General features: G+C 46.5%; 1 protein-coding gene and 1 non-coding gene across 3 annotated transcripts; both read right to left on the bottom strand.

The window, feature by feature from the left end:
- Positions 1-32: 32 nt before the first annotated feature.
- On the bottom strand, positions 33-8,947 carry Acp2 (acid phosphatase 2, lysosomal). Of its 2 annotated transcripts, none has more exon segments than NM_001357071.1 (11): positions 33-899; positions 3,206-3,381; positions 3,495-3,601; positions 3,744-3,826; positions 4,935-5,067; positions 5,514-5,603; positions 5,683-5,781; positions 5,884-6,036; positions 7,498-7,584; positions 8,125-8,220; positions 8,797-8,947. In NM_001357071.1, coding segments are annotated over 11 exon segments (1,305 nt in total). In that variant the 5' UTR covers positions 8,911-8,947; the 3' UTR covers positions 33-732.
- Positions 8,948-11,542: 2,595 nt separating this feature from the next.
- Positions 11,543-11,648, bottom strand: LOC120101973 (U6 spliceosomal RNA). Its single transcript, XR_015685044.1, has one exon. It is a non-coding gene; the product is annotated as a U6 spliceosomal RNA (small nuclear RNA).

Below are 11,648 nucleotides of genomic sequence, written 5' to 3'. Positions count from 1 at the left end.
GGGAAGGAAAAAAAAAAGGCACAGAACCAGCACTCAGTCAAAACCTTCATTTCCTCGGAGTTACTTCAGCTCTGTTTCGGGCCACAGTCAAGGTGTACAGTTCACCAGCTGCATTTACTTCAAGTCCCTGAAGAGTCCAGCCCAGCTGAGGGAGAGTCACGTCATGATTCCATGTGTTTCACTCCTGTGTCCTCCCACTGTCATCCAGGTGCAGCACCAGTGTCCTTCAACCTGCCTGAGGTTGACACTGACGGCAGCCTCAGTCAGAGGGAAACTTTGCTGTTGGGTGATCCATATAAAATGAGCCATTTATATGAACTGCAAAAGTACCAAGGGACAATGTCCTCCAAGCCATTTGCCAAAGATATGGGCTAGAAGACAAAGAGCAAGGCTTGGGGGAAGAGCTAGACAGATCAAGTACCAGCTTCTTCAGGGTTTGGGGTTTTTTTTCTGTTGTTGTTTTGTTTTTTTAATCCCAGGTCTTGAGTAAAACCTGAATGCTTGTCTGTATCTCAAGTCCTTAGGGAGTATAGAAGAGGCAAATCCCATTTAGAGAAAGCCAGTGTCCAACACAGTACATGGTAAACATCAGGCATGAGGATGGTAAGTCACAGGTGACGTGCGACCAGCCCAGCCTCACTCATTCATTTGGGTGTAGGTAATCAGGAAGGCTAAACCTGTCCCTGGGCTGGGATCAGCAATAGTCAGGAGCAAGGACTCAGCCCACATCCCCTAGGAGGCAGAGGGAAGGGGACTGAGTGGTTGTCAAGCATGGTCTTCCCTGTCTGCAACATGGTGGTAGCCAGGAGGCTGGGCCTGCATCCGGAAGAGGACAGTGAGGAGCAACACTATTAGAAGGAAGAGGATGGAGCCACAGACAGCCAGTGCCACAATCACCTCTGGACAGGGGAGAGGAAAAGAAAGTAACATTAGTATTCATCCAACAAATAACAGAGCACCTACCCCAAGCCAGGTACTGTGTTGACAAAACAGGGAAATAGGGGGCTGGGGATTTAGCTCAGTGGTAGAGCGCTTACCTAGGAAGCGCAAGGCCCTGGGTTCGGTCCCCAGCTCCGAAAAAAAGAACCAAAAAAAAAAAAAAAAACAAAAAAAAAAAACAGGGAAATAGAAAGGTGGTCGAGGCAGTCTGCTCTTAGAACGAGCAAGCATTTCACGGGAATGACACATCAGTGATGCTCTATGGACAAGATACATTAGAAATCACTGAGGAAATAGGACCAGACCTGGGGGTCAGGAAGTAAAACAGATGAGAGTAGAGTGTCATGGAGTGGGGGTAGGAGGACACATCTGATAGAACAGGCTTGGTGTGCTGGATTCAGCAAGAGTATCACAGAGTAAGCAAGGGGCACTAGGAACCAGAAGACGTCCAAGTCAAGCAGAGGCAGGGCAGTCACGATAGAGAACCTGGGTCTTTGTGTGTGATTAATATATATGCACATTTAAAAAAAACATGGTCTCATATAGCCCAGGCTGTCTCAAAATTGACTATATAGTAGAGGATGACCTTGACCTATCCTCCTTCCCCCTTCTGAGTGCTGGAATTAGAGGTGTACACTACCACACCCAGTTCATGCAGTGCCAGGAGTTAAACTAAGCGGTTTTTCCCATAGTTTGGTTGGTAGAGTGAGTACCCTATCAACTGGGTTATACACCTAGCCTCAAGTTATATTTCTAAAGAAATTAACTTTGCTGTCTGGAGACTGGTAGGGACAAGAATGGAACCAGAATGAACGTTAGGCTTGTGAGCGGCTCAGGCAAGAACTGCTAATGACTGGAGAGGCGAGAGCTCAGCATCTGAGAAGCATAGAATCTGCCGGTGGACTGGGTGTGGGCTATGAGGAAGAGAATGCCTAATGGTACACTGTGTGACCGTGAGACTAATGCAGCATCTATTAAGTTGACAGCTGTGGGCTGGAGAGATGGCTCAGCGGTTAAGAGCACTGGCTGCTCTTCCAGAGGTCCTGAGTTCAATCCCCAGCAACCACATAGAGGCTCACAACCATCTGTAATGGGATCTGATGCCCTCTTCTGGGGTGTCTGAGGACAGCAACAGTGCACTCATAGGTGAACTAAATCTTTAAATTGACAGCTGTAAAATGAACAAGTAGATCTGAGAAGAGATGCTGGTTCAGACACAATGCCTCATGTGACATCCATGTAGAGAGGTTTCAAGTCAGTAGCTGGGGGAAAGCCTAGCTCAGAAGTTATAAATCGGGGTTGGGGATTTAGCTCAGTGGTAGAGCGCTTGCCTAGGAAGCACAAGGCCCTGGGTTCGGTCCCCAGCTCCGAAAATAAAGAACCAAAAAAAAAAAAAAAGAAGTTATAAATCAAAGTCATATTACAAAAGTGGAACTTAACTTACCATGAAGATGAGGTAGGAAAGCCATGAGGTTGATGAGATCCCTTGGGAGTCAGGACAGATAGGAAAGGGGATAGGGATAAGCCTCAGGCCATTCATTATTTAGAGAAGAGGGAAAACGGTAAGGAATTTGTAGTAAGTAAAAAACTGAAGTCATGAAAACGGTTGTTACTGTTGCAGTGCGGTGGTCGGGGAGGGAATCTAGGGCTTCACACATGCTAGCCATGGATTCTACCACTGGGCTATGTCCACAACACTAAAAAAAATGTGTTTAAGGAAGAAATGGCAACTGGGCTGCTGAGGTGAGAGAAGCTGACTAAGAATTGATGATCTTGATAACAGCTTCATTGCAGCAAAAGGTGATACAAAATTGTTTAACATCAGGTCTGAAATAAAAAGTCTGAGGAAGTAAAGCCGGAATGTAGGCAACTCTTTGAAGGATCCCTCAAAGAGATCAGAGAGAAAGGGAGACTACAGAAGTGAGTCTCAGAAGTCTTTGTTAATGGGAGTTATCCAGGGGAAAAGGGACCAGAGAAGAGTCTGACACAGACTACTGGACAGCCACATCTGAATACTATTTTATATAAGCAGGTAAGCTGATAGATGTGGCTGGCAGGAGAATGGTGACTATTATGTCTCAGTGATAAGAGTATTGCCTAAGGGTGAAGAATGAGAAGAGTACACAAATATGGTCTTAGGGTTGAGAAGGCTGTCCAGGGAAAGGCGGGAAGATGGCTGCAAATACGTCTGTTGCCTGAAGATTTCTGGATTTGATCAGAATGCTGCCCTGGGAAAGGATCTGTACAGAAGAGGCTGGCAACTCACCTGTGTCTGCAGTATCGCTTGCTAGCTGGCACTCCTTCTGCCAGTCCTTGGGTATGACAGGTTCTGTGAGGCGAAGGAAGTCCTGCAGTGGGCAACGGTGAGGACAGCCAGGCAGGGTCAGTGGCCAGGGTACCTTCTTACTGTCATTCCGAAAGTACATCTCGACTGAGAAATTCCTGAGAGTTGACAGGAGGCAAGACAGGGATGCTCACCATGCCCATAACAGTCTCTGGGTTGCCCTCGGCCATCCCAAGTGCCTCTTTAGAAGACACATGGTAGCCCCACTTACCCATTATCTTCCTGGTACAGTTCAAATATGTGGCAGGAAGCATAGGGGGCTTGTTTACCATTGTAGACATTCAGTGCCATTTGCAGAGCAACCAGGGTAGTGTCATGCTGCAAAGGAGAAGGGCTGCCCATAAGTAAGACTGTTGCCCTTCTACATCCCAGGAACTGGATCAGGGGGAAACACCTAATTCCTAATTTGATATTTGTGTGTTGGGTGGGTGGGAAGTGGGGAGGGGGTGTCGAAGCTTACCGCAGAATAAACCAGAAGCTTAGGGAATTGAGAGGTAGTTGCCATTAGGGTCAGATTCTTCAATATTTGAGCCAGCAGAACTCCTGAAGAAGAGAAATTCCAAGTGTCAGTGTCTTGAGCCATCACTGATCTGCTCCTCTCATCACATGCTAATCTTAGTTTGATCACCAACCTAGAGAACTCTTCCAGATCATGGGGACCATACTGGAACTCTACACCAACTACTGCTAAGAACTGTCAAGTTTATAGAGAAGACAGGTAAAGCAAGCTCTTAGTATTTAAACACAGGTGTAGGAACCAGCTAGGAGGCACTGATCACAACTTAACAGTATGAACACAGTGTAAACTTAAGACTGCTTCACAGCACCCAAGATGCTGATTCATACCAGGGCAACTGCTGTATGCACTCTTTGAAAACCACTGCATTCTCAAAGGTTTGAAAATGGGTACCCCTTAGTGCTCAAATTAACCGGCACACATGTATTGCCCTAGTCTTTCTCTAAAAGTCTTAGCAATTCTCTGGAGGGAGGTATGTAGTTAGGAAAGAGAGGAAGGGCCTTTCAACATGGATGAAAATTAAGAGTAAGAATGGTAAGCCAGGGCTGGAAAGATGGTTCAGTGGTTAAGAGCACTGACTGTTCTTCCAGAGGTCCTGAGCTCAATCCCTAGCAATCACAGGGTGGCTCACAACCATCTGTACTGGGCATCTGATGCCCTCTTCTGGTATGTCAGAAGACAGCTACAGTGTACTCATGTATACAAAATAAATTTGGCCACGTGTAATTGGCACACAGCTTTAATCCCAGCACTTGGAAGGCAGAGGCAAGTGGGTCTCTGGAGACCAGTCTGGTCTACATGGAGTTCAAGCTGGCTTGACCAGAGCTACAGAGTGAGACCTGTGACTCTAGCTAAATATAAGAGAACTGGGAGATGTGGGCAACTAGCAAGGATGGCAAAGGGAAGATCTTGTTTTAAAACAACAGAAAATTGGGGTTGGGGATTTGGCTCAGTGGTAGAGCGCTTGCCTAGCAAGCGCAAGGCCCTGGGTTCGGTCCCCAGCTCCGAAAAAAAAAAAAAAAACAACAGAAAATTACTCTTACGCAGCATAGCATGTAGGAAGCTCCCACAGCAGATTCTCAATGCTAGAGAGTTTTGAGGAAAGGGTAGTGGCATGTTGTTCTTGTCACTCACCCCCCTGAAGCCGGGCCTTCTGTACTTGATCGTGGATCCCGAAGAGGAAGAGGAAGCTGAAGTCCTTTAGCTGGCTCAGACGCTGCACGGTTTGGGGAGAGGCCCAGGGTGGCAGGAGCAGCCCATGTGTTTGCTGTGTATCGCAGGGCAGGTTAGCTCCCTAGGCCTAGGCCAGAGCCTCTCCAAGGGTGGCTTTCTTCCCCAAGTGGGGAAGGTGCCTGTGTGTATGAGGGAGGAAGAGGAGAGCAGAGGTGAGGCAGAGGGGCCATTGCAGACATGGCAGACAGTGGGGCATTGGAAAGGAAGCTCAAGCATGAAGAGCAGACTCAGCACAGAAGAAATCTCACAGCATTGAGCTCTGGATGGAGAAGGGTAGAGTGCTGACAACTAGTAAACCGTTTCCCACTTTGAGGTTCTTTTTACCCATGAGGGAAGTTCCCAGGTTACATAAGCACAGGCTTGCTGGGCCTTCCCAATGGGGCCGGCAGTATCAAGGCAATGTGCTCTATTGCCCTAGAGACATGGACCTGTTGAGAACAGAAGAGCAAGCAATCCCAACAGGCATCCTGGTCAGCTCACCTCACAAAAGAGTGTGTCATACACATTCCAGATGGTCTCTAGGGTCAAGTTCATAAGCCCTGTCTCATTGGCCACCATGTCCAGAAATTGCTATGAGAAATGGATCAGAAGATCAGTACTGCAATGGGGAAAGAACAATCTGATGACCTACACCTCGGCCCCAACTCACTGCATTCTGAATACTCATGTTCTGATACTCTGGTGTCTGCCGAGTCTCGTTCTGCAACTGCTCATAACGGGGACATGGACCCAAAGGAAACTTCAGCAACTACAAATTAAGGGGGGGAACAGGCAGAGAAGGAGTCTGGGATCAGCAGGCTCATAACCATAGTTGTTCTCTCACCACTTAAGAAGGGCTGGCCAGTCTTACCCTGTCTTCAGTAATGGGCACGGTGTGGACAGGGATAGGCTGCCATGAAATGTTCGGGTTGAAGTGCTGAACTTCAGTGGGAGGGAAGAGTCCGGCCAGGTTGGCCTCTGCACTCATGAGAGTACGGTCAAAGTCTGTGCTTCGCACGTAAACCTGTAGATTGGCAACACAAGTCTCTGTGTAGACACACTTTTGTTTCTCCCCAGAGCCCCAGGGGAGAGCCTGTTCTGGATGATTACTCAGTACATTATAAACTCACCATGCATGCGCGCCCTCTCTGCTTCTTCCCTATTCAGCAAGGCCTCACACATTCAGCTGCAGGCTATCACCACTGTATAAACAACTCAGTTTGTGGGAATGACTCTAGTTCAAATACTCCTTCCTGTTCATCAAAAGCACTCATTTGGTAAACTATCTGGTCTGGGAGACTTCAATAACTCATTTGTCTCCTGTGAAGATCAGAGTCCTTGTCAGCCAGAGTGGTATATCCCCCTCTATACACATGGAGACGGGATCTCAGTATGTAGTTCTGACTGTCCTAAAACTCAATATGTAGACCAGGCTAGCCTCAAACTCAGGGATCCCTTTGTCTTTGCCTCCCAAGTGCTTGGATTAAAGGTATGTGCCTCTGATTCATCTTGATATACACTTTTTTTCCTCTTTTCTTGTTTGTCGAGATTGCGTTTTTCGTGTAAAACAGCTGGCTATCCTGGAAAGCTCTCTGTAGATAAGAATGGCCTTGAACTCAGAGATCTGCCTGCTTCTGCCTTCCAAGTGCTGGGATTAAAGGTGTGTGCCACCACCACTGGTTTGGTACACACCTTTAATCTCAGCACTTGGTAGGCAGATCTCTGAGTTCAAGACTAGCCAGGGCCATAAAGTGAGACCCTGTTTAAAAACACAAAATCAATAACCCTAGAGTCCAAATGGCAGATACCACTCCTCACCACACTCCCTTCCCTTTTACAAATAGGAAGAGGGTGGAGGAGGAACAGAGAGAGGTAGCTTTCAAAAAGGAAGAAAATAGGGAAGGGAAAAGCAAGCTCAGGGTAGAGCTAGGTCTTTAGGGAACAGTAACCTAGAGCGCTGAGACAACTGTGGCTGAAAGCAGTAACCATAGGAACAGTTATCTCCACTGGGCACTGGAGTAAGCAGAGGACCTCAGGAGCTAGCACACTTGACAGTTTTCACTGCTCCCCCTACCCCCCCCCCACTTTATCTTGGCTCTGTCCAGCTTATTAGACTGCTCCAATATAAGCTCCGAGAAGAGAGAGATCATAACTCTACAGTATACCATCAATGAGAAAGCATTACTACAGTGCTTGGCCCTTAGGTGACGATAAATGTCTTGGACAAATGCCTATTTGTTGTTTCAGAGTCAGAAAGTACATTATCATGTCTGAGGTGGACCCCTGGTCAGTTTTTGTCTTTTCCTAGACAAAGAGAGACAATTCAGACTCCAGAGCAGTATTCTTGACAGGTCTTAGATGTGTTGAACAGGGACCAAAAGTTCAGGAGGGAAACGTTACTGCCCAGCCTCACCCTTAGATTCTCAGAGGTCAGAAGATAATCCAAACATCCCAATCCTCTTGTCATTCAAGTTCCAAGCCTTACCTCTTGCCTGTGGTAAGAGGCGTTCAGAAAGCCATGGTAGCGTTGCCGCAGGGCCTGGCCCAGCTCCCAATGCTGTAGCATCCCTTCCTGTAGGCAAACCTGAGAGTTAAGAAAGTCCAAAGAGGAGCTGGGCATGGTGGCTCACGCCTTTAATTCCAGCAGTCAATCTCGGAGTTTGAGGCTAGCCTGGTATACAAAGTGAGTCTAGGACAGCCAGGGCTCTGTTACACAGTGAAACCTGTATCAAACCTCCCCCCCCCAACCCCCCCTCCCCCTGCCCCTCAAAAAAAGTCCAAAAGGAAGAGATGAACCAAAAGTCCTGTGGCATTTAGGCATTTAGGCATTTAGGCAAGGAATGAGCTTGATTCCAGAAGTGGCCAGTTGTGAATGATACTGTCCCGGGCACAGAGTTGTTAAGAAATCTGGTCATTGCCAGAGTTGTAGCCTACTGTGCTTAGCATAGACAAGGTCCTGGGTTTAATTTCCAAAACCATAAAACCAAAACAACAAAATAAGACATCTTGTCCATCAGAACCCCTGAGGGAAACTAGCAGTTTAGGGAGCCCCTGTTTCTGTGCTCCAGTTGTGAGCACATCCTGAGACCTTGCAGGATGGCTTCTGACCCACCTTGGTTAGCTGACCAAATCCCTGGGGCCATTTCTCTTCCTGATAGGGGTCCTTAGGATATGCCTTCACTGGTGACCGATCTCCGTGTCGATACAGCTGAGCAAAAGAAATGGTTTGTCTACAGAATCAGAAGGGTCTTCTAGTTAAGGACAGGACCCACCTCTGCACATGTGTTCTGTGCTTGTGAAGGAAAGGAAATTTCACCCCATCTTTCTTTACTAAGCGATAAAAAAAGAACCCAGTTTGGGCCATACAATGTAACCTGAGATGACAGGTAAAGCCCAAAAGCACAGGTAGAAAAGTAGTGAAAGCTATGCCTTCTTCGGGGAGGAGATGGACAATGGGACTGGGAAAACAAAGATCAAAGTCGTCTTTATGGGTGACTTTCAACCTTTTAACTAAATTCCCATCCTAGGAAAGAATCATCCCAAGGAAGAATATCTTCTAACAATACTCGGTCATCCTGCTCTAAAAAATAGCCTAGGGATCCAAATCAATTCTGAATCCAGCCGCACAACCCACTATGGGCCAGCTGCTCCCTAGAGCGGTTCTTTCTCCTCCTTGAGAAGTGAGACCCCCGACCCCAGAGCACAAGCTCTGCCCCTCCCTCTACCAGCCGGCCTTTGCCCTTTCAGCTTTGGCGAACCCGTTGGGGACTCCGTCTCCCATTACCAAGGTAACAAAGCGCAGACTCCGGGCTTGTATGGGTGGCATCACCATTAGGCACATGCCAAGAAGGAACTGGAGAAGAGCCGCCTGGCTCCAACCAGACTGTCTGCCGGCCATCACCGTTGTAGGCTGTGCAGCAAGAACCCGGAACGCCTTGGGCGGTACCTGCTGCAGCCGCCCGGATGCATTCGTAAGGACACTTGCCGGAAGTGCAGCCTTCGCCATTTTTCTGTGGGTTGCGAGAGAAGGGAATAGGAAAGTGTGGTGGGAGAAGGCGGAATTTGGGAGGGAATGCAAACAGAAAAGGCTTGCGATTGGCGGTGATGAACGAGGGTGAGACTGTAACGCGACCTTCCGGGCAGAAAAGGCTTAAAGACCTCGTTTTTGTAGAGGCGCTTACCTCTTCATCTACCCGGCCGGCGCTTTCCCTGGATGGAGTCTGGGCCGAATGGAGACGGAATGGCTCCTCTGAGCAGTGCTTCTGAGAGTGATCCCAGAGCCTCAGTTGGTGCAAAATTAGGACAAGGGAGAAGTACAGAGACTAACTTTCTAGGTTTGTAGTTTAGTTTTAGCCTTGGCTCAGGCACTATTCCTCCAAGCGGTCTTGTTTGAGATGTAGAGCACTGCATGTAAACAGCCCTTTGGACTCCCTGTGCCCTTGAGGTAGATACAGTCATTCCTGTCCTGAACAAACCTCACTCACCAGTTTTTCAGTCCCTTTCTTGTGCTTATCGATTTCTAAATTAGACTCAAAATGTTTTCCTTTCAGAGGAGTTGGATTGTATAAGATGTTCAGATTTCCCAAACCCATTACATTGAATTCCAATGGCAGGAATTTCAGATAACTGCATCAATGTTGATGCACGCATATAACTGTGGAATTGCCACAGAATCAGAGTTTCTCTAAACATTAGCCTTTAGGATTTAGAGACAGGCAGCCTGTCTGGCCTCTGGGTGTTGTAATTCCAACCCTTAGAATAGCATGCAGTTGTAGGTCACATCTTGGGCCCTTGATATGCTTTAATGCAGATCTGTCTACTTATAAGCAAACCCACCTCAGATTATCTGCAAACAAATCTGATCAGAACTTTTTGTTACTGTCCCAGAACTCCAGGTAAAATTGTGTGCCTTACTGCCTAAACTTTACTTCCAAAGTCACCTTGACAACGACTGAGGAGAGAGCAGAAAACTAAATAGTTCATTTAAAAAAAAAAAACTCCAAAAAAAAGCTCTGAAAAAAAGAACCAAAAACAAAACAAAAACAAAAACAAGGGGTTGGGGATTTAGCTCAGTGGTAGAGTGCTTGCCCAATAAGCGCAAGGCCCTGGGTTCGGTCCCCAGCTCCGAAAAAAAGAAAAAAGAAAAAACAACAACCAAAAAAAAAAAAAAAAAACAAATAAACAAACCTATGTGGTACACATCTTTAGTCCCAGCACTTGGAGAGGCAGGAAGATGTCTGAGTTGTATGTAGGCCAACCTGGTCTGTAGAGCAAGTTCCAGGACAGATGGAAACACAGAGAAATCCTGTCTGGAAACGAAACAAAACTATTTTCTATGTATGTGTGTTTTGCTTGCATATATATCCGAGAACCATGTGTATACAGTGCCCTGGAGGCAAAAAGGTGGCATAGGATCCCCTATAGACTTTAAACAGCCATGTGGGTGCTGGGAATAGAACCTGAATCCTCTAAAGAGTTGCCAGTACTTCTGGCTGCTAAGCCTCCAACTTAAAAGTTCTTCACTTTTTTATTTATTATTTTGTTTTTTGAGACAGGGTTTCTTTGTGTAGCCCTGGCTGTCCTGGAAGTCACTTTGTAGACCAGGTTGAGTGCTGGGATTAAAGGCATGTACTACCTTCCCTGGCTAGTTCTTAACTTTCTTAATCATAGTTTCCTTATAAATCACATGAAAAATTAGCCCTCTCTCTGGAAGAAAGTATCCACACATGAACACAGAATACAGTTTTGCATATAATCTCGAGTGACTCACAAAGATCCTCTTGTGATTAGGAAAGGAACCCAAATTAGGAAACCAACCCAGAGAGTACTTCGCCTAACCTTCGCAGTTTAGAGAGTGGATTGAAATTCATTTGCTTATTTTTGTTGTTTGTCTTTTGAGACAGGGTCTTGTATAACCCAGGCTGGCCTCACACTTCTGGTCTTCTTGTTACCACCTGCTAAGCACTGGAATTACAAGTGTGCACAACCCAACTCATCAGCTTTCTCCTCCACCTCCCTCTCTTCTTTCAGACAGGATTGGGATTTCGCTGTGTAGCCCAGGCTAGCTTTGAACTTATTACTGCCTCACCCCCGAAATGTACAAAGTATATGTTGCCACACCAAGTTTGAAATGGAAGTTTTCTGAGTCTTGGTTAGTATATAATCTGTTTTGTTTTGTTTTTTTTTTTAAATATCTATTTGTTCATGGCATGTGAAGAGGTCAGACAGACGCTCTCAGTGGTCCATGCTCTCCTTCTACAATATGGGCTCCAAAGATTGAACTCAGGTGGTCAGGCTTGATAGCACATGCCCTTACCTGCTAAGCCATCTCACCAGCCCCTCCCCCAACCCTTTTTAAAACATAAAATGTGCTGGCACATGCCTTCAATTCCAGTACTCAGGAGGCAGAGGCAGGTGGATATCTGAGTTTGAGGCCAGCCTGGTATAGTGAGTTCTAGGACAGTCAGGGTTATAGAGAGAAACCCTGTCTCCGAAGAAATAAATAAATAAATAAATAAATAAATAAATAAATAAATATAAAATGCTTCACAAATGTTCTCGTCATCTTCTTGCAGGGACTATGAAAATCTCTCTGTATCGCTCTAGTTTTAATTTATGTCTGCCAACAACATTGAC

This window comes from Rattus norvegicus, chromosome 3 (assembly GCF_021556685.1).
Source record: "Rattus norvegicus strain SHRSP/BbbUtx chromosome 3, alternate assembly SHRSP_T2T, whole genome shotgun sequence".
Classification (NCBI taxonomy): domain Eukaryota; kingdom Metazoa; phylum Chordata; class Mammalia; order Rodentia; family Muridae; genus Rattus; species Rattus norvegicus.
This window is presented reverse-complemented; position numbering and strand designations above follow the sequence as displayed.